Below are 26,554 nucleotides of genomic sequence, written 5' to 3'. Positions count from 1 at the left end.
CTCCTGCTCACCACTACATCGCTCACGTAAAGCCTGCGCCGCTGCAATTACTTTTGAGAACTGGTTCCCTGAAACAAAACCAAAAAAAAACCCCAACAAAAAGCCCCAAAACAAACAGGACAGACACAAGGTTTGTTTCCACTACTGTCTCAGTGTACTTTATTCTCCTGCTGTCTACAGCTGAACAGCCACACAGGACAGAAACAGGTAGCACTGAGGAATGATCAGATTTCTTCCCTCCACACCCCCTCCCCAACTTCAGGAATGGCTTTTTCTTTTTTTATATTTTTTTTTTCTAGGAAATCCCACCCCACCTCAAGAAACAAAATAAAAAGAAAAGGCATTACTAGAAATGTGACCCAGGCCTCTCCCTAGTCTGTGCTCCGGAGCCGGCTGGCTCTCCCAGTTCACAGAGCTCCTCCTCTCCTCTAAACACCTGGGATTTTATTTTATTTTATTTTTTTTTTTGTACACTGGTTCAAAGTCGGCACTTCGACTGCAATCTGAACCCAGCACTGAAAGGCACATATCTGATACCCTGTACAAGAGCTATTGTGGATGCTGCAGTGCAGATGGGCAACGAAAGTGGACTCCATCGTAATGGATCCTAGGATCAGACTGGGAAAAGGAAACTGGGGAATAAAGCAGACCCTTGCCTGCTTTTTAGAAAAAAAAAAAAAAAGAAAAAAAAAGAAAAAATACTGGCTAAGGTTTTCTACTCTCCCTCCCACAAGCAGCTTTTAAAAATGCCCATGTTAAACTGCAGATTCAAATGCTGGTAGTATCAACAGCTGCATTAATAAAAATGAAATGAAAAATAGTCTCAAAGCCCTGCACCTTCTCCGTTTTTTTCTTGGCTTATTGCTGACAATCTAGGGTAAGCAAGGGACTATTCCTCAAAAGCAAAAGCCTCACTTAAGAGGAAACGAGAGATTCTGATCCTTCATGTGAAAATAAGATGTTGCATGACTGGGGAAGCAGTAAACAGCCAATTCATTTCTGCGTTGCCCATCAGACTGTTACTACTCTATCGAAAAAAAAAAAATCATTAATGGGTTCCCCTTTTACTGGAAAGACCAAGAATACAAAAAGGAAGTATTGGGGAATGTTTGACACCATTTTATTAATCTTCAACTGCAGTGGAAAAATATAACCTTTTACAAGTGCCGTCTTGTGTAAGCTCAAGTCAGTATATATATATTTTATATAAATTTCTTTTTTCCTTTTTTTGTTTTTGAAGTGCAGCAAGAGACCAATACCACATTAAATTTGATCAAATAAAGAGCACAAAAGGCCAAGCAGTTTCCAAATGGCATTTTATCAGATTTTGTTTGAACATTGAATTTATCCTCATTTTGCAATCCAAAATATTACCTGAAGTTTTATTTTGTTTTTCAACTCTTTGGCACAATTTTTGTGGGTGTTCGGGCTGCTACAGTACAAGTCAGGAGAGATCTTTCCCTTTGCGTTCTCACTGCCAATTCGGAGCACTTAACGTTTGTGTTTTTGTTTGTGTGTTTGGTTTTTTTGTTTGTTTTTTTTTAAGCCTGAAATCTTGTTTGACAATTTATTTCTATTCCCTCTAACGCAAGAGTTTTGTTTTTCCCCCATTTCTACATTCACAGTTGAACAATATTAAGGAAGGAAAGGCGCTTTGATGAAACGACATCATGAAAAGCGTCACTCAGAACGGGAGCTCTGAACATTCGTCAGTGTTTCCCTAAAATAAAAAGCCCTAAAGAGCGACTTTCCTTTTTTTTTTTTTCTTTTTTTTTTTTTTTCCTCTTTTCTTTTTTACATCTCTTATGCTGCATCAGTAGACTGAACTTCGGTTAGTTTATGAAATGCAACAGCTAACCCTTTTTTTGGGAAAAGATAAACTGCAATGACTTGAAGTTGAGAATGTGGATACCGCCTCATTCACACACACTCACTCCTAGACTGAAAATCCTTCACCCCCTCCTTTTATCCCATGCACCGACAGCATCGTGCGGCAAAGGCTACAGCAGGCGGCTGGAGACCCAGGCTCCATCTCTCTCCAGCAGCCAAAGCCAGACCTCAGACAAAGAGCACCACAGTTGAACCCAGTTTCCTCTCCTCCAAACCGGCCGTTCCCCTTCTGCGCCGGCCACGACAGAGAAGCTAGTCCTGGTCTGTCGGAAGAAGAGACTTGCTCGTTACTCGGACAGAAATCGGTCGTTCCCTCTTCCCGAAGATGGCCGATGCCAGGTTTTCTACGCAAGTCAGTGCTCAGCTCGCTAACAGCGCTGCTGCTGTTGCTGTGGCGGGATTTTCAATGTGGTGTGTTTCAAGCCTCACTCACTCATCCTCTCATTCCCAAACATTCAGCATCCGTGCACACTCCTCACTTCCGGGTTTTTTCAAAAGATTGGAGATTTCCAGTGGGGGTCTCAGGTGTCATCCCAATGGTAACAGATCTGCAAGCAAAAAGGGTCCATCAAAAAAACCCTCCACCACCACAAAACCCCGCATTCGGGAGATAAAACTAGCAGTAAGTGGAAAAAATTGACTAAAAAAGAGAAATAATAGGGATACTAAGGAACTTCTCAAGGTGGGGTGACAAAGCTGTAACAGACTTAGGCTCCCAAATGCACATACACCATCACGCCCCTCTCTACAGTCTGCTCCGTTTCAAAGGCGCTTCAGTAGAATCACAGACTCATAGAATATCTCAAGTTGGAAGGGGCCCTAAGGATCAGGGTCCAACTCCCTGCTCCTCGCAGGACTACCTAAAACTAAACCATATGACTAAGAGTGTCGTCCAGACGCTCCTTGAACTCCGAGTAGGACTGAGGAGTCCAGGGGCTTCAATTATACCGCATTTGGAGGAGCGCAGGATCGTCCCCGACTAGTAAGGGTGACGCATTTCACAACGCAAGGAGCCCCCCAGTCTGCATCTGGTCTTGTGAAAGCCAAGTAGTTCACCGCATTTCTCGGTTTGTATTTGTTCTGATATACAAGACCACAGATCGGGCTTGTTTACAGAAAAATAAATGAGAAAAAAACCTTCTAGAGAACGAGGCTTTTGTGAAGCATCTCTTTCAGACTCAGGAGTTTAGCCAATTTCATAATTATGCAACATGAAAAAGAGGTGGGTGTAATCCCTTACCAAGCTTGATTCTTCAGTTTTCTCAGTTCTTTAGTCGCCCAGGTAGCGAGGGTTTTTGTTTTGTTCGTCTTGGATCTTCTTCCTTCAGTTAGCAGTTCATGTATCATGGGTCTAGCTTCTACTAATTTCAGTACATCTTTTCCAAATGCTGTACACAAATCCCTGAAGAAGAAAGAGAGGCTTTGAGGCTGAGTGCCACAAACAGATGTGCCAGTACCACTCTGATCAGCTCTTGCTAGCAAAAAGAAATCTGACTCACAGCTAATGTCCTTTTTAAAATGCTGCATATGGTCACTAATTTCAGCAGGAGGAGAGCTGAACAGTTTTCTGAAATTGTGACTAACGGTAGACATTCAATCTCCTGTCCAAAGCCTGATCTCCCTGACGTTCCCATCAGCTCTCCCTAAATGCAATAGAAAAGATTAAAACACCCTGACCCGAGTTCCTCCGTACCCAGGGAACTGAGGGTAGGGTGTTCTGTTTTTAAGCCCAGGTCATCCTTGAAAAATCCTAGATCTAGAATTTCTGTAACACACATCCAACTTTCACTGCTACCTACTGGTTTTCACCCTGTCAGTTAAAGGACCTCACCTGCGTAACCACTTCACACCTTGGGTTAATCAGCCAACACTAGACTGTAAAAACCCAGAACTGACATTAAATACTTCAGACAGTCATAAAAATGCAGCTTCAAATATTACGGCTGTTGTACTGTCTATCTACCCGAGTGTGCTGTCAGTTGAAATAGGATCGGGATGCTTACCCTATCAGTCCAGCAGCACATGCCACTACTCCATCGGTGTGATCCTCATCTCCAGCAATGTGGTCAATGTAAGACAGAATAAATTCTACTCTGGGCTGCACCAGCATCACATCCGCTGAAAGAAGACAGCTTTATTATAGCAGGGTGAAACACAGTTCATGTTTAATAGTCTGTCCTTTAAAGGGATTCCAGTGTACACCCAGACAGCCAGAATTCGACCCCAGAAGAGCTCTCTCAGATAGGGAGGGGAAAAGCTGCCAGAGGAAGAGGAACCACAGGGAAGGGCTCTAAACCCATTCCCTGCTCATGGCAGCAGAGCGTTCACTCCCATGCAGACAGGAATGAACAAGGATATGCCCATGGACGTGACAACAACCGTGAAACAGCTTGTCCAAGCAGAGTTCTTCCTATCTCCTTTTGTCATTTCAGGCACAGAAACACCACAGTAGGACACAGTACTCACGGTGCACGTTTTCTTGGTCTCCCTTCAATCCTTGGATGATGCCAGTGTAAGCTTCCAGGCAGCCCTCCCTCAACTCATTCAGGTAATCCACCATGTCATAGTCAGACTGGAAAGGCAACAGGAAAGCACACTTCAGCAATGTCCCTGATGACACGTGCACAGCCCTTACTCGTTTATGATGTTAATGAAGGAACCGGAGTGTGCACCATTGGCTTACCTTATCAACCTGTGCTTGGGAAGCCTGCTGGAGGGTATTCAGTACAACATCTAGGTATTTCTTAAATTCTCCTCCAATGGCAAGGGCAATATCTCCAAACACCGAGAGAATCTGAGGCTTCACAGACCTATGAACATTTTCATTCTGGAAGAGATTTCAGCACCATCACATTCAGTTGTGCTTCTTTTTAAGGGGGGAGGAGCTAATCAATTAAGACACTTACTTGAAATGTAAATCCTTCCCCCCAATAAATTTGGATTCCATTCAAACAGTAAGCAAGATAGTTGTCAAACACAAGATCTTCAGAGCATGCCTAGCACTTCTGCTTCTCCCACCTCCCACTTTCTTCTCAGTGTGCAAGCCAACTGTTACTAACTGGCTAATGAGAAGGTAAACACTCACCCCCAAGTTCTCCAAGAGCAGCTGCATAACCTCATCACAAAAAGGCAAGATGTTGGATTGCAGGGCTCTGCATAAGTCACCAACCAGGCCCACTGCAGCCAGACAAACCTGCAAATAGAACAGCAAGTAAGACACCCACCCAGTGAGTCAGTCTTCCACACTCTATCCTTACAGCTTCAGCTTATTAAAGCACTAAGTAGTGGTTGAGAGTCTGCAGCCATTAAACCACCGAGAATAACGACCCTCATATAGCAGCTGATGAGTCCCTGCTTCGTTAACCGTTTACATTACAAAGCTGCAAAGAGCTGAGCTTGCTTCACCAAGGGGGAGGGCAAGAGATCCAGGTGCCAAAGTGACAGGTACTTGGTCTGAACAAACACTACCAAATTCAGCAGCTGGGTGGTCTAAACATCCACCCCACTGTGAGTACCATGACTTGACCTTCTAATGGAAATTCACAGCCAGTAGCAACCTCTTTCCTCATCAAGGCCAACTAATATGCAGCCACTGTGAAAACACAGGTGTCAAGTCAGTGAAGGCCTTCTGCCGAATTAAACAGAAGAGGGTCTAAATGTGTGCATGCAGCCAGTAATTAGAGAAAAGTCTATGGGGCTCCAATGTTTGTTTCATCACCAGAAGCTGTGGTATTTTACAGATGCACACCTGCTGAACTCAGCAGCTGTGAGCAGATGAGAATTTAGAGACTGTGAACACAGGGCTGCCTGGTTTGACCTCTACCTGGTACTCAGCATAGTTCTTCAGTCCAATGCCAAGGAACGGTTTGAAGGCATCCATGTACTTCAGAAACTCTCCACCTAGGACTGTGCACAGAAAATATTCTAGTTATAAAAAATCCCAACCTACGACGTATTTGCTGGAGTTCAACACAACAGAAACCCACCATTATATTCCACCCAAAACCAGTACCTGTACACTCCACTGAAGCACAACAAACCAATTCTCACACAAAACCTAAGCATCAGTGAAACATGTTCACCGGGACTAAACTGAGATTCAAAAAAGCTCAAGTCTTTGCAGGCCTCTGAAGGCAGACAACCCCCTCCCTGTGCTCAGAAAGGATGTTGAGATCTTCCTGACGGAGCAGACCCATCAGAGGGAGGGGGACCTGGCGGCACGCTTCAGACAAGGTTCAGCACTGTTACGTTGCTTTGCATCAGCTGAAAACTCTACACCTTTTCACATCGCTTTACTGCTGTAACATCTTCCTTTTGGAAACAGCTGCTCAACCTCTTCAGAGCTGTGCAGTTCAAGCAGTGCACTCCAGTATGTTTATATTTAAGCAATATTTGAAGTAAAATATTTCTGCTCTTCTCCGCTAACTCCTACCTTCCCCAAATCACTTGCATTACTAAGACCATGCATGCAGACTTATCTATCCAAAAGTGAAAAGGCCTTTGTCCCAAGAGGATACACATTTTCATTTTCACTTGCTGGTTAGTTTGCAACGATCCCACCCAACCTTCTCATTCGCTTCCCAGCTTCCTCAGGCAATCCCGCTAAACATTCCCAAGAGCAGTCAGAGGGGTACCCGCCAAAGACCGGCTCTCCAAAACACGCTAGTGTCGGAAGGGGCTACTCCAAAAAGCCAAAACTAACTCTGCGGCACTTACAAGGTGTCCTGTGTTCTCAGAGCAATCGGGCATGTACTACTTCTAGAAACAGGTCCTGTCACCTGCTCAGACCCTCAACAGGCTAGCCAGGATTAACAGCCTCAGGAAAAAGGGAAGACTCAAACAAGCCTCCTTACAAACTGATTGACCCACTCCTGAAGACCCATTTCCAAATCATGCGTGGCTTTTACTGGAGACAAGGCAGGGGCGTTAGGCAATGAGGTTACACGTAGACTTTCAACAGCACCTCAGCTTTCACACTCATACGTAGCATTTGACAACAGAGCGCGTTCCTAGAGCTCCAGACGATGCCACAGCCACCACCTTCTAAACCTGAACCATGAAGCTCAAACTGCCTGCAATACCACAACCCAAATTTTATTTTATTTCACCCATTCTGACCCACTCTAACACTGCTCTTTGCCACCATGATTTCTTTTAAACAAGAACAGTAACTGTTAATCCACCACTGACAAAACTCCACAAAACAACTACGGGTCACAGGCAATGACAAGTATGAATCATTAAGATAACGCTAAATCTGTCCTGCAGCAGCACAAAGAGACCAGGTTCCCATTGCGCTGGGCACCGTACAAATTAACACAAAGTTTTTTTTTCTGGCAGAATTTTCTAGCTACGTTATTAACGGAAAACAAACCATTCATTCATGAAACACAATCTAGCATAACCGACCAGTCCCAGAGCTTCACAGATAGATGTGGTGAGATGTGTGGTCAAAACCATACCTCAAGCAAAACCAGGAACTAACAATGTTTTTTGCCATATAGTCAAAAAGAGAAGGAAGCAAACCAGTTCTGTCCCAGCTCTGCCTCCCCGCCCCGAACACAGCTCTGCTCTGCAGCGCAAGACTGACCTTCTACCAGGGTGCTGACTGCCATCAAGGCATCCTCCTGCACACCCCCCGAACCTGCCGTGCTCTGGAACATTCTCAGCAGAGATGCCATCACCACGTCAGAGATCTGCAAAGCATCCTGGTGCTGAACCTTCCGGAGGACGTTCTGGGTGGGAACGGAGAAAGAGATTGTAATTTACATCTCCTGCACTAGCTCCAAACACTCGTGACCGCATTGGGCTGCTAAAAAGGAAGCTGCTGTTTGAACTCTGTTGCTGCAAAAATATGCTTTGTCAGTGCAAGTGCAAAGTCCCATTCATTTTAGCTGCATTCAATTTTCCAGCTACGGAACAAGCTGAATTTACCTTTCCTGCTGCATAGGCTATTCTCCGGGCTTTCCATTTTAAGCTGGCATTAAATGTGACCATCCCAAATTTGGCCCTATAAAACAAGCCCTTTTCTATCACAGCAATGTGACCACAATCTCTTACTGCCAAGTACAGGTTGCATGTAAGCTTTACTTCTAAACCACAGAATTAAACTTCAGAAATATGACATAAGAATGTCCTTACTGCTACCTGCAGTCAAACCTCTCCTACCCAGGATGAACAGAGAATAAACGAACACACAAGCAATGCAAAATAGGTTTACAGGAACACGTTTAGAACCGAGATGTCTGAAAAGCAAAACTGAGGCCTTACCTACGAGCAGAGCAGGCTGGTGAGCACACACGTGCTCTGCGTTACCCAGCACATTACAGCGAGCAGAAGGACCACGAAAACACCCCAGGTAAATACCTGAGCTTAACCTATGCTCTGCTCCTAGCGTACAGTTCTGACCATCCCTTTCAGCACGTGAACTACAGAACACAGCTTTGATGTGTCCGTATTTCAAATAAATTTGCATTTCCTATGAAAAGAGAAAGACTGATTCCTTAACCTGCAGAGGAAAATAATTATTTGAAGTCTGATTCTTCAAACTGAGTCACTCCAAAGAGATTGACTTCGACTGTTTAAATAATTGGTCTTGATTTTCTCGGTACATTTAAATATTAATAAATGTTTTTCCTCTGCTGGATGTTCATAATTTTATTTCCAGCAGAAGAGAAAAAGTATGTAACAAAGTAGTATATTTGACTATATAACACTGAAAATAATCTGTCTGCTGATTTTTACTTAGTGGTATTTAAGTATCTGCTGCAGCTACTGTAAATACTTAAGGTTCAGATTTTGTGATTATGAAGAAACACACATTTACAAATTAAAACTAGCAGTTTAATTCCACCTGTACACCACTTCCCACAGGCAGAGGTGTCCTGAAAGAGATCAGTGATCATACTGTGCCGAAAGGAGAGATTCTAGATACTGAAGTCTCCTCATAAAGCCCACCATAAGGACAGATTATTCCCATCTACCCATTATGTGAAAAATTACCCTAAAAATTGGAGAGTGGAAGTAACAGCTGATGCTATGGGCTTTTGAACAAGAAGGATGAAGTTAACGATTTCTCAAAACAACCTGGAGACAACACCCAGGAGACCTCCTAACCTCCCTTAAGAGAATGGGAAGCTGAACCCGATAGAAACAGGCTGTTACCTGCAGGCGAGGAAAAAGCTCCCTTTCCTGGGCTAATGGGAATGGAAGAAAACCTGCAGAGAACAGGTAACACCACCCAACAAAGGAATAAATCTGAGACAGATACTCTGCTCCGCTTTTATTTCCGATTACATAGTACTCTGCTACACCTCCAGAAAATGCTCCTTTCTTCTCCGAGCTGCACAGAGCTGCGTTGATGCTGAATCTACGTCTGTTACAGAGTTTTAAAGCAGCGCCTTGTAAGTGTTAATAAGCTAGGCATGACAGCACAGTACCACCCTTCCTGCAGTGCAAACAGGAAAGCTTCACTACCAAATACCACCTATTTCAGAGGATGGTCCCATCAATCTCCTGAGCGGTTGGGGGGGGGGGGGGAAAGGAGCTGTTTTCAGTGGACTTTGTAGGAGTAAGCAAGGAACTGAAATGCGCTAGTACTCCAAGTCACACGGGCTGTTCATTACCAGATGTTTAATTTCAAGGACGCTCAGTGCATTTTAATTAGTGCCATTTTAAATAAGAACACCAACCACAAGAGGCAGATGAACAAATTAAAGCCGTTACGGAGTTTTTTTGTCTGTGCCAACCAAAGCAACTGTTCAGCATGTAGCCAACATAAGAGCCAGTCTGAAAGCATATACAATCTTTAACATGCTGCATAGTGTTCTTTATTCATATTGCCCTGAATTTTATCAGTCGTACTCTACTGAAGCCTTCTGAACCTTGTATCACCTCCCACATGTCAGCTGGGACACAAGATCCAATTTCCTCATTCAGATCTCATCAACAGGACCAAGTCTGCATGCTCAGGGGCACACAAATGTCTCTAAAACCACCTCTTTCCCTTAAATACAAACACAGGAGATGAACTTACCTGTAGAGTAGCACAAAGAAGAGACTGAAGATCATTGAACTGGATTCTGTCGGAAGTGCTCTGGATATGGGACTGAAAAAGAACAAAACCCCACACGTGAAAAGCCTGCCATCGCAGTCCATGCAAACCCAGCGGATTTTGACAGCACTATGAGTTCCAGAGATTCAATTTTAAATATTTGTTTCTTCAAATTTAAGACAAGAGGTACTGTTCAGAAGCTTAATATATCTACCTATCTACAAAAAAAACCCCACAAAACACATATTATACTGTAACATATACAGACAGCAACAAAACTCATTTTTCTACGCCAGATGAAGCCACAGCACAACGGCAACATCACAGCTACTTAGTTTCCTTAAACCCCTTACAGTAACGGGGGTTTAAAACTCGGGTTTACCTACCTCCATCTGTAGCACTTGCTGCAGTCGTTCCATGATGACCAGAGTTGTCTTTTGGACAGCAGGGTAACAGTCCTTGGCACTGTTTTTCACTATTTCCATCAGAGATTCATATGCAGAACTCCTCAAGTTATTCTGGTGTCCGTCAGGCCTGTAACAGAAGGAATATATTTGCAGCTCCCAGTGCTCAGGCTTGCTTAGAAACAGACTTTTTTTTTAGTAAATTGGTAACAGCTAAATTTTAGTGTTGTGACAAGCAGAAGCACTTGCATTCCTGTATTCCAAGACTTGAAAGTAAATGAAATTTGTGAAGCCACTTTTGGAACATTTTTTTCCATTCGCTATTAATAATGACTTCCAATATCTTCAGTCACTGGCAGCAAGTACAGGAACAGAAAAAGTCTTAAACCCACATCTTCCAGTGTGCCATTATCCTGCCTGCGAAGAGATGGTCTCAAGAGGTGAGCAGCATACATTACTAGCTCTCTAACATCCTTCCGAGATGTTGGTGAGGGTGTTAAATTTGAAATAAAGACAGCTGAGATCTATGCTAAGATGACTGATGGACATCAGAGCCTTGAGCTAGACACTACACTTCTGGTTGGATGTAAATTAGACAGGAAGAGTTTAGACTTTGAACTGTTCAGACAGGGACACCATTTAAGAAGAAGTCATCCTGCAGCAAAAGGCTTCAACTGATGACTGAACTGATCCAAGGATTGAACTCTGAGCTGTCAGGATTTATGTGACCTTCAAGGCAGAATATGACTTCAGCATTACCCTTATTTTTGCATCTGCAGAACCGAGAAAATATTTTGCCTCGTCTATTTATATTTCAACTTAGTTGGGAGAAGGACAATATCTAGCCTAACTAGGTCCTCAGCTCTTCTGGGAGTACCTGGTGCTAATGTAAATGGATGTAACACTACAGCAACAACCACGGCATAAAACAATCACAGTAAGATGAACTGTACGATACACACAGATTTCTAATTATCTCTTGCTGCAATCCTGATTATTCAGTGGCCTTGTAGCCAACCTTGAAGAGTCTCATCACTACTGTACAAAGATGTGCACAGTCTTAAACAGTGCTTGGAAACTTCAAAGTAAAACACAGAAGAGGCACTCTTGGAGGAAACCCCAGACTTACTAAAAGCAGATATGGACAAAATACTGAGAAATTATTCTGTGTGAATAGCTTTTTTCCTAGGGATTAGCATTCTATATTCCATGTGATACCAAAAAAGCCCAGTTCTGATAAAACACCATTCAGATCTAAGCTGCAAGAGAAAGAGGACCAACAGTCTGAAGTAATAAAAAAAAAAAAAAAAAGCATCTTTGCAGAGCTTAAGCCAGCCGGTTTAGTGTTACCTATCTGCGGTCTCCAGAAGTTTCTGAACTATGAGCTCAAATGAAGAGGATAAGCAGTAGGTTGCTGGTTCTTCCTGATCATCAGCTACATCTGCAGCTTCATAGGCAGCTTCAGCAAGACTAGAGAAGGCCTGAAACACAGAACAACCATTGCTATTGCTCCGATGAGTTTACCCTCACAAGTCCAGAAACATACATTCCAACAGTTTTCATTCTAACAAAACAACCCCCAAAAAACCCCAAACATGTGCAGGATTAACAACTCCCTTCATGAACGGCTAATTGTTCAGTGCACTGAACTTTGGTGCAACAGTGGTGAAAATTTTCAAAGACTTAAAACGTAACGTTAACACGCAAGGCAGTCACCGGGTCTGTGGTCAAATGTCTACACAGTGTTACTGGTCTCAGCAACCGGTAGCTGTCAAAAAATCGAACTGAAGAAAGGCAGGTTGCTTGAACCTCACAGGGTATTAACAGATTCTACCCACTATCCAGCATCATTGTAAATGAAAATCGTGGTTTAGACAAGGCTGCGGACTGCTCAAATTCCCAACTGCAGAGCAACTGTAACTGCTCTGAGAGACAGGTGGATTAGAAAAGTTGAATGCCTCCTGATTTTCATTTCGATCTAAAAACATATAGTAGTCATCATCTTCAGAAGACAAAAGCCACAGCTACATGGACTTTTGCCAGGATCAGCGTATTGTGGAAAAGCTTCCGTGCTGACTAGAAGTCTTCAAACCTCTGGAATACGGAGAGAATGAATTCTGTCATTTCTAAAACTTGTTTTGACATGCAAATACTCATCTCTAGCTCAATTCTTATTGAGCAGCTCTCTTAAAAGGCAGTAAGGGACACATCTCTTTATAGTGAAAGATCAGATACGCTACTTGGTAGTAGACATGCATCAAGATGACAATACAACTGAAGTTAGCAAGCCAACGCAAGGGACTGCAGCTCTGCAAGTGAACAAAAAAAAAAGTCTCATGCTCCTTTAATTTAGTTCTGGAACCACTGCAGAAGCAGGCTTAGGTAATGGGAAACAAGGTATCTCGTCTCTCCCTTAAGATTAAGAAGGCAATCCAGCTGCCCCCAAGAAAAAAGCTAAATCCCAGCATGCCTTTTCTATCACACTGGTTATCAAGGACAGCTTCCACAGCATTTTCAAACCGAAGGCAACTTCTACACTCAGTGAATATTAGCATTTTTTTCTCCTTAAAAATCCATTTCTTCCTTTATTCTTTCCTACCAGAGCCACAAAACAGACGTGAGATAACTTACAGTTAACAACAGTTGTGTGTGCTGGATGACCAAGCCGTGAGTCATCTCTGAAATCCATTTAAGTGCGTGAGTATATATATATGTGTGTGTGTGTATATATATATATATATATATGCGTGTGTGTGTGTATTCGTATATATATTCATATACATGAACACAAGCTGCGTTCCCCTCGTTGATAGAAACTTATATGTGCAACAGCAAAGGGGCTGCCTTACCCAGCACACGTTGGACGCCACTCTGGGCTCAGCGCTCAGGCCCTCCATCAGACACTGCAGCAGTGGGGCGAGGTAAATGTCATTGATGGCAGCTTCAGGAAGCATCTCACAGATCCTGCCCACGGTCCAAGCAGTTGTGTCTCGAACCACAACACTGGGGTCCTTCATTAGTTCTATTAAAGTTGGCATTGCCTAGAATATAATTGCAGTCAGGAGAAAGATGTGATCAAATGCAATATATGCAAATACGAGTTTGTCACTGTTTCTGATTTTAATGTATTCCCTATGAGACAGCGATAGACTGGGGAGGGGAGGACAGTCTAGACCCAGTTAGGCCATTGTTCTCATATTTTAAGATTCATAAAGTTATTTCCCAGGAGGGAAGACTTGAGAACTGATGCATCTGGAGTCAGGTATTCTGAAGTCCTGCGTGTCCTTGTGATTCACAGCTATGTAACCTAACTACCTGCCCTGAGCCTACCAAATCTCTCTAGAACATGATTAAAGGGCGGCATCCTTTTGCTTTTCCTCAGATTAAGAACAACGTGCAAAACAGGCATTCTCAGGAAGTTACAAGCCTCCAAGAAAACACAGTGAATCTCACCTGTATGACCAGTGGTTTGAGCTGGTTAGGCTCTGGTCCTTCCAAAATGCACCCAAAAGCCATCACAGCTGCATCTCTGTATCGCCAATCTGGATTTTTAATGTGTTCTTTAATAAAGGGCAGCACATGAGGAACAATGTCATCTTCACAGCAGGTTGCCAGGAGCATGAGGCAGACTCCTGCTGCTTTGCAGGGGTTCCAGTCGTCGTCATCATCATTTTCATCCTAGGAAGAGAACAGCACCCTGGTCAGTCTGGGGGAAAATATCCCTGACCACTCACAGGCAGGGGCATCCCATTGGATCTACTGCAAGTAACGTTGCCTTATTAGCAGGTGTTATATTTAGAAATTAATTCAAGTCTGGAAGTACTAGCTACATCTCTGGCAGAGAAGCAACCTGATTTACTTGCATCATCTGTACCTTTCCATCCTGGTATAAGGCTGCTAGCTCTTTACCGACGCACCTACAGTAGCCTCATACATCTTCCAAACTGCTTCTCTCTCATCTAGGTTGAGATTTTGTTCCTTTGATCCATGCCATCGCCTCGCAGTGGCCCGCTGTACCAGTTAAATAGCTTCTTCCCCCCTCCGACTGTTAGCTCAGCCACTTACCAAATTCCTTTGAAGCTGTGTACCTGTGATTCTCTTATCTGTTTTATCTTTCCTGTTTTAACAAGCACTTTAGAACCTCCTGCAATTTAACTCTCCGCATCCAGGCGGACAGCAATACAAAACAAACAGGGAAACAATTCCCTGGATTCGCTAAGAGCACCAAGCATTTTCCCAGTCCATTGCAGTAAGCCAAATGAACTCCGTCCTGTATGGCTTAATTAACAGTTTTATTTTATAATTAGACCTGCTGTAGCAAGCGATTCCATTAATTTTGATTAGACTGTGAAACACAGTCCAAACAAGTCCCTGTGAAGTGCTTAATAGATACTAAATAAACATGGACTTCACAGTTCAAAAAGTACAGCTCAGGAATTCCAGAAATTGGATCTCTAATGACGCAGAGACTGTATATTTAATTTCACAAACATTTTGTTAGGAATACAGATAACTATCAAACCTCTTCAGAAACCGTAAATACAAGCATGTGTTAACAGAATTCAGCATAAAAATGACACTGCACGCAGTCTGACAGTCTCAGCCCTAAAAATGATGCATCATTCAGTCGGAGTGGTGCATGATGTCTCATCACAGACCAAGGACTGCCACTACAGGTGCTCTGAACAAGTGCACCGTTAAAAACTACCCGAGGGGACCTAAAGGACCTTTGGGACCAAGCATATCAAGAAGTCACCTATGCAATGGAGCAATGACCACCACTGACAGTTTGCTCCTCCATGCCACAGTAGTATCACTGTCCCAGAACTTGAAAGTGGGCATAGTACGTATTTTTCGACAGGCACCAGGGATTTTGCAACTCACCTGTTTTGTTAATGTTTGTGTTAGAATTGGGACCAAATACTGTAGTGCTCCCTTTGCATAAAATTTGCTAGTGTGCTCTGGAGGCCTTCCTTGCTCTGCTGCCTAGAAAAAAAGGTTACAAAATGATTCTCAGTGGCTATACAGGCATGAGGTCTGAATTACAAACTGCAGTAGATACAAATTCTCTTTTGCACGCTTTCCTCTCCTTCCCAAGACAAACTTTAAGTTACCATAACACACAGGAACCTCAAGGACACCCTGCACCAATCCCAGTTAAATATTCAATAAGCAAATTCAATTTGCCATTCCATACACGTACAGAGCCCCTCCTCACACAGTACAAATATAAATATTTTCAGTTATGTATAATTAACAAGTGACCCCAAGTAGAAGCAGCAAAAGGTCTTCAGCATATAAACTAAACCTACGTGCTGCTGACTGTCCTTTTATCCTTGCTATCCTTGCTTTTTTGGGCATTCAACATAAATATATATTTAGCTACTTTTAAAGATGGATATGATTCATCTAAAGCCCTTCAAAGTTTAAGCTATTATTGATCTCTAGAGCTAATTTATGCAAACAGCATCTGCATGCGGAACAATACCCCAAATTCATCTCCAGCTCCATCCATTATAAGGGATAATGATTACTTTTATTTCATCCCATAATTTTATACTTAACTCATAAATAATGTATTATATAGAACGTGATCAATCTTTTTGCGCACTGGGGTAGGACTAAGTTGCTCACACCTTTAACAGACCCCAAAATCTTACACATCAGTGTAACAGAGTCCACTAGGCGTCCAAGACAGCAGGAAATTCAAGAAATCCTCTCCCTTCAATGTGGTACACATCTCAACAATTTGAGATGCTGTCTTAATGAAGCGACAGCTCAAAGATCTTCATGATACTGAGAACTTTCTGGTATTATGCTGTGTCTAGTATACATGCTTAATGCACATTTAGGTTAACCTTACAGGAGTAGCTTGAGTTGACTTTGGAATGCTAAAAAGAAATCAGGTAGCTGTCACGTACCATTTGCAGAAAACTAGCACTTGTATGTCACAGCGTGTTCTCATCAAACCTGTCAGAGAATCTTTATCTCAACTAGTTTCAATTCCCAGCCAGGCTGGCATTAAAACCATTTTACTCGCTTAAAAAGGCAGTCCCTCCTGATCTAATCTAGTAAGCAAAAGGGGTTATATTCAAGCTACACTAAAAAGTATATATTAAGCTACAGAGCCTAGAAAATAACCCAAAGAGTTATTAAAGGGAATTCCAAATGGCGGCCCCTGTGCAACCTTAGCTACAAGCTTCACAGTTACCTTGAACGGCAGAATAAATTAATCATAGCTGAGCCCTGGGTAAGACAGCTCTCCTAGTACCCAAGCTAGCAGCTAAAAACTAAGCTGGGTACCACAACACTGTGCTGATGTCTGCAGCGCACTTAACACCCGCAGAGTCAACCAGCCCCGCGGGCTTCGGGCAGCCTCAGGTCTCAGCTTCTGCTAGAGACATGCATCACATTGCATCAGCGTGGTGCATGAGGTCTCATCATGGACGCATGACTGCTGCACAAGGGGATCGGAGGGGCTCTCCTACACCATTCCGCTCGGGAGAGAACAGGAGGACTTTCAGACGTGGTTCCAAGACACGAGTTCAGTGTTCCCAAACACGACCACGGGCATTCGCTGCTTTTCAGCAGTCATTTGCGAGCTCACCTCAGACGCCTCTATAGCCAGGTCCATCTCCTCATCGCAGACATTTGACCAGAACTCTATCCCCTGTAGAGCCACCTCATCTATGTCACTTTTCATTGCTTCAATAGTTATCTTTAGAAACATGAAAGAAAGGAGGGGAGAGAAGGACATTTTAGCAACTTATTTCTCCTGAAATATGTGCTCCAACTTTTGCCCAACTGGTACGAGATTCGAGATTGTCTGAAATCGGATGCCACATTAGAGTTACTGTTCTTGAAGACAATCTCCTCATTTAGAAGTTTATCAGCTATCAGCACCTCAGGAGGACTGCAGAGCAAGTCGAGCAATCCGCATTGTCCTGACTTTTGGAGTTTCAAGTCTGAAACACCTGATGCTGGTTTTACAGACTTTGCTAGGAAAGAGGGGACTCACAGTGTGCTGTCACAGCCGAAGAAAAGAAACACAAATCAGGAACGCAGGAAAACTTTTCCTCTTGGATTAGGACAAAGGAGTACAGGAAGACCAGACAACTATATGCGAGAAACCCGAGTACTCACAGCAAAAAGCGCAGGACCCATGTATGTCTCCATATACTGATAATAAAGGGACATTATCTTCACCAAATTCTGTAAGGCAGCCACTCGTACCTGTCAGAGTAGAAAATGGATCAAAGATGCGACCTTTCTGAGTGCTTTGAAAACCAAGCGCAGTTGTAGCCTACCACAGGTTAATAACCCAGCCTTTCTACTGATTTAGCTTACTCCATACCTAATAAGGTCTTTCACAACAAGCAACATAAATCGTCATAGTAAGTTTACTACTTTTAACTCTAGCCACCTTCCCCAGAAAGGTGCAGTGACAAATCAAGCATTTAATTTCACTCACCCTTGTATCTGGACACTGCGTTGCTTCACAGACTACTTGCATAATAAAGTGCCTTTCGGACTAGAAGGGAGAAATAAAAGAACATTAGAACTGCCTTACAAAAGCATTAAAGTCTTTGCAACTCTTCCTATGGAGGCTGTTATTTTGAGTCTGGACTAGTATGATCACTCATGCAACACTTATCAAGACCAAGCAACAGTACAGGTTACAATTCACTGCAGTATTTTAAATCATTTCTTCCCCAAAATGATAATCCCAAGCTTCCATTTTAAAAAGTGCTTAACAGCTGTCCAAAATAGAAAGATACAGCAGAACTAAAGACACTAGTTTTTTGGGGGGAGAAGAAAAAAATCCTGCTGTTTCCTGAACCGTTTAAGCAATTGCTTCAAGAATCCTCAAATCTCAGTCAGGACATACATTTCTTGAGGGGCAGTACCTGGATACTTGCATTTTAGTAGGAAGGAACAGACTTATACCCAGGCTATTTACAGCACTGAAGCCCAGCAGAAATACGGTCTGAATGGATCATGCACCCCCCATCCCAGATTCTGAAAGACTCTGGTTGATCCCCATCAACATCCACTGAATAGCTGACTAGGGAAAGTTTTCGTTAAAAGACCTTCTAAGCTGAAGGTTCAATATTAATTCCATCTTCCCCATACTCTCCCTGGTAGAGACCTAGAGGATAGACTTAATCCGAGAAGAAAAAGAAAAATCAATAGATTTGTCTGTTCTGAAAAGACTCTCATTCTGAGGCCCCTAGTCTGAAGGCTCTTACAGGCCTTCCTCCCCCAACAATTTTCAGAGGCAAAGTTAAATCTGGATTGCTGCCACACGACTTGAAAGAAAGTGCTGATCCAAGCTTGTACTCTTACAGCAGCATTATAGAGTAGAGTTTGATTAGGAAGCAGAGCATCTAATAGGCTAAACTCTAAGGTCAGTTCAAATTTATCCAAAAAAGTCAATGATGCTTCCTTTCCATTGATGAATCTCTGAAGATTCCCACAGTATTTCTGCATTACAACAAGAACATAGCAGATTTACAGAAATGAATCCAAGTCTCAGTTGCAACAGAATTATGCATCAAAATTCAGCGTGGTGCATGATTTCTCATCATAGACCATGGATTCAGCCCTTGCATTTTAGGCCAAGAATTGTTACTCCCTCACCTCTTTGTCAAAGTTTGCTTTGGTGAATTCCAAAGAGTTCAGGAGTGCATTAGTAGCTGCTAGCTTCACATTGTTGCTGGGCTCTTCCTTTCTCATTCCCTGGATGATGGCTGTCAGGATCTCATTGGATTTGTCCTGAAGCTGCTCTGGATCCTAAAAGAAGTGTTGATAAAGTTACTTGCCAGCTGAACAACCTTCTCCATATTTTAAAGTAACCTCAAAGTTTGATCCTGAAATCTACAAGCAGAAGTTTTAAGACACTAAGGCCAAGAAGCCCTTTGTTCAACGGGAGGACCAGAACGCAAGTACAAGGAATTCATACACCCTTATGTCTTTACACCTTCTGGGACAGGAAAGAGAAGACTGATCTGAGGACAAATACTGCAGATATTCAAGTCATAAATGCCAAATAAACGCGACTGTTTCAAATAATAGATCAACAAGCTTCAGACTACTTGACTTCATTCAATTAGCAAGTTAAAAAACACTGACTGTTTTCCATTCCTTTATATACTGGGCAGAGGTCTACGTCAGCAGTTGCAGTTGATACTTTTATTGGTAAAGTTGCCAATCTTTTTTAGACGTAGGGCAAAAATATATTGCCTGGACCAGCAGCAAGGACAGGTAACTTAAGCACTCAAGGCTTAAAGAATAAAGCTGTGAACATAGACTAAAGATTAATTTTTCTCTGTGGTAAATTTAAAGACTGCAAGATCCCCAAAGTAACTGTATTAATTGTAACATCAGAATTTATGCAGCAGTAGATTCCCAAACTACTGTCACAAACTGCGTCACAATGTGACTGACAAACTACACAACTCTAAGAAGGATCTTGGTTACAAAATACCCAACTAGAAAGCCAGGGCATCCAAAAATCCAGAGGCCAATGATACATACCACCCAAAGAAACAACCAACACGCACCCAAGTCTTGCATGGACTTGTAACAAACAATGCTCGACCTGGAGCACTCCCCCCATACAGCTGGAGATTTCCTCTTTTATTTCATTGACCCTCCATGAAGCAACTGACCTCCCCACGAAACCAATCTCCCGCAGCCTGATGAAAGCATCAAACAGAAGATTTCTCTTTCTACCTCACTATACCGAGGTTCGACCAGCGATAGGCCACACATACATTCTCCAAGGCATTCAGCGGCACCAAAAAAGCAGCAGCTCATTTTGTTTTTCAGTGCACAGGGTTTTTGCAAGCAATTCACATCAGATACTTGATGCAACACATCGTGATATTGCAAACTACACTGATAAAACCATGAGACCTTTTGTAGAAGGTGCCTCAAAGAGCTAAATACTCTTGCCCGTGCATCAAAAATTCCTAAATTAAGAATAAAGGGACTCCTTACGCAAGATGAAGGTAGTCGTCAGGTTTCCCCAACACAGAAAGGAATCAAATGCTTACCACTCATCTGTAACATTTTACACAACTGGCTGTTCAGCTGAAGTTTTATAACAGCACCCCTCACCAGCATACGATCGCAGCAACACACAGACTTCAATCTGCACCTTATGAAAGATGACCTGGATTTGTGCTGCGAAAGCAGGTCAGTCCTTTCAGACACCATCCTTGCGTGTTTACTGCCCATCGCTCTGTCAGCACAGAGACATCCTCCGGACAAGTATTAAGAGACAGCCACAAGGAAGCGTTACAGCCTACTAGATATAGATGTGTGGGAACGGAAAGGCTGGAATAGAAAAGGTGCTGGGGAGAGGCTGGGCCAGCACTTAAGATATACTCACAATAATACTTAAAATATACTCACGATATCCTGACAGATGTATCCAATGGCCTCCAACGTTGACTCTTTCATGTGCTCCGTACTGTGCTGGTTCGTTACGTTCGCTACCAACTGGGGAATGAGTTCGGGCCACTGGTTCATGGGAATCTCTGCACACGCGATGCCGGCCACGCACTGAGAGGCTGAGCTGGGCCTGTATGTTTCTGTACCCAACGTCTGCAAAACCTGCGGGAGAGATTATCAGGCGATGGTTTGATGTCAGTGACCAAAGAGACGGGCACTGGCTTGCCACTGAAGTCTTCGCTTGACGTTATTCCAAACACACCCCTTCCTCAATAGAGCAGTTTGCTTGTTCTGCTTTCTCCCGCTGCAAACGAGGCTGTGACCACGGACAAATAATGTTTGAAACGAACTTGGCCATGGCTGCCCCTTTCAGGAAGTGAGATACAGCTGTGTGATTACACGTACTTCTACCACATCCTTTAAATCCCGTACACAATGCTATGCGCCATAACGCACAACAATGACTCACTGAACAATTCCTCCCGGCTTGTATTATAAAGCAAAGTTGCGAAAGCTAAACAAATTGTAGCTTAAAAATCCTCCCCAAATACCAGACTGTTTATGCCAAGATAATCTGAATAGGACTGAATATTTTTTTTTCGTTTCATTTGCAATCAATCAGAAGAATGATTTTTTTGTGTACTTCAATAACTGTTTCTTAAAAACATGAAGGGGTGTGCATTTGTTTCGGCATTTCCAGTTACACGTCTTCATTTTCCATATATCCACTTAACAGACACTGTATTTCTAATGGTACTTGACAAAAAACAGTAATAAACTGGTTTTGTAAGCTTCAGTACACAACAATATGGCAGCTCCTGTTAACAGTGTAAGTTCCCCTTTAGCTGTCATCAATGTAAATAAAAGACTGAAGTTGTGTCACCATCATCACTCGCCCAACCTTATTCTGCTACATAGGGATTCTATTAACACAAAAACATTACATAAACCGTATGGCCAACTTGTATCAATTACAAAATGCTGCGTACGTCCAAGCATACCTCTGTTCCCATTAGCCGAAAAACACTAAGCCACCAGTTCTGCCATTGCAAGTCCTGAACTTTTAACTATCAAAGAACAAAGGAGTCCTCAGGCAAATTCACCAACTGTGTGAAAATTTAAGAATATAATTTCCTATTTGGAACTTGCAAACTTTTGACCATATTCTACTCTTAAAATTTGCTAGGCCTCGTGTGAACACGTGTGTTCAGACACAGAGTACGCTTCAAAGATGTTAATGTGGATTGTAAAACAGTTGAGGAAGCTGTTCAAGTATGAGAAAAAGCAAACACCAAGCCAGCTGCAATCACCCAGTGGGGAAGCCATGCCCATCAGCTCCCATCATCACACGAGACTATTCAGAGGCTCTTTGTAAAAGTATTCACAGGTGTGAATTTAAAAGCCACAGCCTCATACCTCTTTGGTCTTTTACCCTAATAATTCTACAGATTAAATATGCTACAAGCAACGAAGCACCCACGCAAGCGCGGAGGACACCGCTCATCTCATGAAAGGGAGCAGCCAGCCAAGGGAAGACTCCTCAGGTGGAAAAGGACGGACAGGGCATTCACGGCTCATCCCCCCCGCGAGAAAACAACAGAGAACCAAAAGTCACAAAACTTACGTAGTTCTTGACTTCCCTGCGGGCGTTGGCATCGATCGCGAGCCATCTCTGTTGGTACTGGGCCTTGATGTCGGGGTCCTTGGATGTCAGGGAGTTCTTGATCTGCAAGCCGGCCGCCACACGGGCAACTTGGCTGTTGCCGGGGTTTGCCAGCACTCTGGACAGTTCCACCAGGAAGGTCGGCTGCGGAGAGAGGAGGGCTCAGCACCCGCGCCTGCCTGCCTGCGCCTGCCTGCACCTGCCCCTGCCTGCACCTCCCCACTAACAAGGGGAAAAAAAAAATAAAAAAAATCCCCATTTGCCCAGCAAAACGAGACCACGACTCATTGAAGGTCCTTCTCTACCAGGCCAACAGCAAACCAGCACCACCGCGCAACGACGGCGGCTCCATCCCGAGATTACGGGTGTTAAGCTCCTAATCAGAACCGCTGGAAAGCGACGTAAGTAGGCACTGACTTTGCTGGATTTTTTTTCAGCTTACTTGAGAGACTGTTACCTTCCGTGCTCCTGCCTGCTTTAAATATGCCTTTAAATAAACTACTCGGGTTGTATGCCAAGATATGTATTTTCTGGATGGATATCAAACATGGCGAAGAGTAACCCTCTGCTACTTATTTCCTTGCTTCAAGGCAAACACCCAAACTATAATCTAACACAGGAATTGTTAAAATGTGAAATCAGATGCTCCTCTGGTGCATTACAAATAGGTTTGTAAGATTACAAACTTGCTTCTCTGCAATCAAAGGTACATAGAAATACATGAAGATTACCCCCCACAAAAAGCACGTACGTGGATAAAAATACCTGACATTCGTGCCACTTGCTTTTGGTGAGAGCTAGTGAGAAATGCCTCCGCATTTAAATCCTTTCCTGATCTGACAGCTTGACATTTCAGAAACTTCCGCTGTGTACAAGATACAGCTAAAGTTTAAGCAGCGAAGCTTTTTTGTTTCGCTGGCCCTATGAAGCATTTTGCCTACTAAGAAAATCTTTCTAGGAAATAGTGGAGACAGCTGTGCCATTTTCAAAACCGTTTCACGCCAAGCAGGAACGTGGTTTTCCTGAAAACGTTCAACATACGGTTACATGTAACCCATTTCTATAATACCTGTAACAGAACTTAAGATACATCGAAAGATTTCAGGGCACCAAAACATCATTTTTAAAGCTAACTTAACTTTCAGAAGTTCAACAGAAACATAGAATAATTCCAGTAACTTGCACTGCTTTAAATACAATTTTGGTCATTTTCAATGACCAAGCGCAGCTCTTAAAAATAAAAAAAAATTTTAGTTGGGCTATCCAGCACTTTTCAACATTCAAATTGCAGAATTTGGAAACAAAAATGTGGGACAAGTTAAATTGATGAGTGTAAGCCATTAGAGATACTCTGAAATTTTAATGCAATAGACAAAACCCCTACAAATATACCACACTAAACCACTTCCCAACCATCAAGAGTGCTCACGGTTTACACACTGATTTTATTAAAAGTGAGGAACCATTCAAAAAAAAGTTCACAGGACAAAATAAAAGTGTTGCCGCCACCTTTGAGAAGAAAACTGTACTAAGATTCAAAGGTGAAGAAGCATCCTTGGATTTCTCACTCATCAATTAGCAAAAAAAAAAAAAATTTGTCTTTTCATGGAGCTTTAAGCATAATTCTAGCTACAAATGAGAAGCATTACATTAAGCGTTCCAGACTTGAGACTCAAAGCAAATGCAGATGCATGTGACCTCAGGTCCCACACCTACAGAAGTATCAATGAAAATCTCAGAAAAAGGTCTAAATTAACTACAGGGGGGAGGAGGAGGGGACGAGGAAGAACAATCCGCTCTGCGGGTGCATGTCAGTTAACTAACTGGGAGATCACTTCCAGCTCTGGGTGCTCAGCTGTGGCCCCGGGCGCAGAACCTCTCGCTCAACCCTGTATCTCCTACCCCTTCCCATCTCGACCCCTTCCCTCTCCCCACCCACCCACACACCACGTACTGCGATGGGAACGGCCCTCAACCCCACATCCTCATCCTCCTGCAGAGCCGAGCCATTAACTGCCCTCGCAGCCTACGTGGAGCTCCTCAGCCCCTGCCCTTTCCATGGCTGGACCATTCCGTGTCCCCATCCCACACCAGGACACAAATTTTAGCCCCAGCATAAGCTCAGCTTCCTCCGCTTGCTGCCTTGACCTGGCTCTCGCATGGCAGCAAGTACAAACAAAACCGTGAAAAATTGGCATATCCCTCAGCTGTTTTAAAAGCCTGAAACCCAGGACAGCGAGCAGCTCGAGTACATCGCCCTGAAATACTTCATGTAACACAGCCCAGGAAGCTTCAGTCTAACGGGGAGGATCCTAAGACTTAACAAACAGCAATTCAGAGAATTTTGACTCAAACCCGACATTAAGCACGAAGGCTACGTCAATTCTGATTCTGTGGGATGCTTCACACACTTTAAAATGGAGCAATAGAAATAAAGATTCTGTGACTTCCCCAGTTTACACCAGCGGAGACCAGTGCATGTAATTGCTTAAAGAAACCAAAGGATGCCAGTTTTGTTGGTGACGATAACGACTACACCACCAAAACGCCAGGAGCCAACACCCCCCCGACGTGAGCCGCCCTCCAGGAGAGCCCGGTGCCACCGCAAACCCTTCCCCTTCCCCTCCCAGGACCGCGGAGCAGCTGCAGCTCCACACCTTGACTAAGCAAAAATCCTGCTCCGCCGCCCCCGCTCCAGTGCACGGATGAGACGCGGGGTGGGTTTGCTTTTTTTCCACCTTTTTTAGGTTTGGTTTTTTTTTTCCCAGGTTTTTTTTTTTTTTTAAGAAGGTCACAGGAAGAACTCGGCTCCCAGCTTGCAGCCCAGCGGAGCTCCCCTCCCTTCCCTCAGGCTGAAGCCACAAGCCCCTGACCTCCCCTGACCCCCCTCCCCCCCTGGCCGGCGGGGCTCCGGGGCCGCTCCGGTGCTCCCGTCCCGCCGCCGCCCGCCCGCCCGCCCGCGCGGAGGGCACACGGCCGATGCCGGTGCGGGGAGGAGGGAGCCCGGCTGCCCGCGGGGCCGGGCGGCAGGCGGGGAAGGCCGCGGGGCCGGGCGGCGCCCGGGGCAGCGATGGCCGCGGCCGCACATGGCCCGCGGCCGCTCCCGCAGCCGGCGCGGCCCCCTTGCCCGGCGCCGCGCTCCCATTGGCTGGCGGGGGCTGAGGACGAGCTGCTATTGGTCGGGCGCGGCGGCCGGGCGCGGGCAGGGTAGGCTGCGCTCCATGGCGGTTCGGCCTGGCCGGGCGGGGCGGGTGGGGTGGGGGAGGGGGGCGCCCGCCACCGGCCCCGGCCCCGGCCCCGCCGCCCCCGGTCCCGGCCCCGCCGCCCCCACGCGCTCACCAGGTTCTCGATGGCCGCCTGCTCCAGGAACTTCTGCGCCGCCTCGAGCTCGGAGCGGTCTGCCGGGGGAAACCGGCGTCAGTCAGCGGGCGCGCGGGGCCCAACCGCCCGGCCCTCAGGCGCCGCCGGCGGACGCCGCGGCCGAGCCCCCCCACCCCCACCCGCCCGGTTCCCACCCCCGGCCCGGCCGCCCCGCGGCCTCCCCCGCCGCCGCCCACGCCCTCCCGGGGCCGGGGCCGCCGCCTCGGCCGCCCCAGGGGTGCGCGGCCCCCGCCCCGCCCGGCCCCGCCGGGCCTACCCGCCGCCCTCCCTCAGGCCGCCGCCGCGCCGCCCGCGCCCTACCCGGCGAGACCGTCTTCTCCAGGATGGTGATGAGCTCCATGGCGGCGGCGTGGCGGCTCCGGCGCCGGCGGGGGGGAGGAAAGCGGGGCGGGCCGGGGCCGGAGGAGGGGAGGGAGGGGAAGGGAAGAAAGACGGGGCCTGCCCCGCGGACGCGGCCGAGGGAGGGGTCCCGCGCGGAGGCCTGGCGGGGCGGGGGCGGCGGGCGGCGGCGGCGGCTCCTGCTGCTGCGGGCGGCGGAGGGAGAAAAGGGCCGCGCGAGCGGGGCGGGCGCGCGCGCGCACACCGAGCGGGGCGGGCGGCGGAGGGATACCAGCCGCGGCCCGCCGCCCCGCGCCGCCGCGCTCATTGGCCGCCGGCCGCCGGCGGCGCGCGCTCCCATTGGCGGCGGCGGCCGGGGCGCGGCCA

The 26,554-nt window shown here is 45.2% G+C and overlaps 1 protein-coding gene across 2 annotated transcripts; it reads right to left on the bottom strand.

The window, feature by feature from the left end:
- Nucleotides 1-1,098: 1,098 nt before the first annotated feature.
- Nucleotides 1,099-26,457, bottom strand: KPNB1 (karyopherin subunit beta 1). Of its 2 annotated transcripts, XM_075522710.1 has the most exons (22): nt 26,150-26,456; nt 25,808-25,866; nt 22,430-22,612; nt 20,767-20,967; nt 18,988-19,140; nt 17,819-17,878; nt 17,491-17,580; nt 16,955-17,065; nt 15,232-15,333; nt 13,801-14,025; nt 13,197-13,388; nt 11,698-11,828; nt 10,330-10,477; nt 9,926-9,997; nt 7,481-7,625; nt 5,714-5,796; nt 4,976-5,083; nt 4,574-4,717; nt 4,357-4,462; nt 3,894-4,008; nt 3,131-3,292; nt 1,099-2,438 (listed from the first exon to the last, which is right to left on the bottom strand). In XM_075522710.1, coding segments are annotated over exons 1-22 (2,631 nt in total). In that variant the 5' UTR covers nt 26,190-26,456; the 3' UTR covers nt 1,099-2,437. The 2 variants fall into 2 exon arrangements, with proteins under 2 accessions (XP_075378825.1, XP_075378824.1); XM_075522709.1 differs by lacking the exon at nt 1,099-2,438 and having other exon boundaries at nt 3,127-3,292; nt 26,150-26,457.
- Nucleotides 26,458-26,554: the final 97 nt, after the last annotated feature.

This window comes from Mycteria americana, chromosome 22 (genome assembly GCF_035582795.1).
Source record: "Mycteria americana isolate JAX WOST 10 ecotype Jacksonville Zoo and Gardens chromosome 22, USCA_MyAme_1.0, whole genome shotgun sequence".
Lineage (NCBI taxonomy): Eukaryota > Metazoa > Chordata > Aves > Ciconiiformes > Ciconiidae > Mycteria > Mycteria americana.
This window is presented reverse-complemented; position numbering and strand designations above follow the sequence as displayed.

Coding starts and splice junctions, on each gene's coding strand:
- KPNB1 (XM_075522709.1), bottom strand. CDS start 26,189: ATGGAGCTCATCACCATCCTGGAGAAGACGGTCTCGCCGG. Junction 19,141..20,766: donor GATACATCTGTCAGGATATC/GTGAGTATATTT, acceptor CACTTCTTTTAG/GATCCAGAGCAGCTTCAGGA. Junction 14,026..15,231: donor CACAAACATTAACAAAACAG/GTGAGTTGCAAA, acceptor TTCTCTTCCTAG/GATGAAAATGATGATGACGA.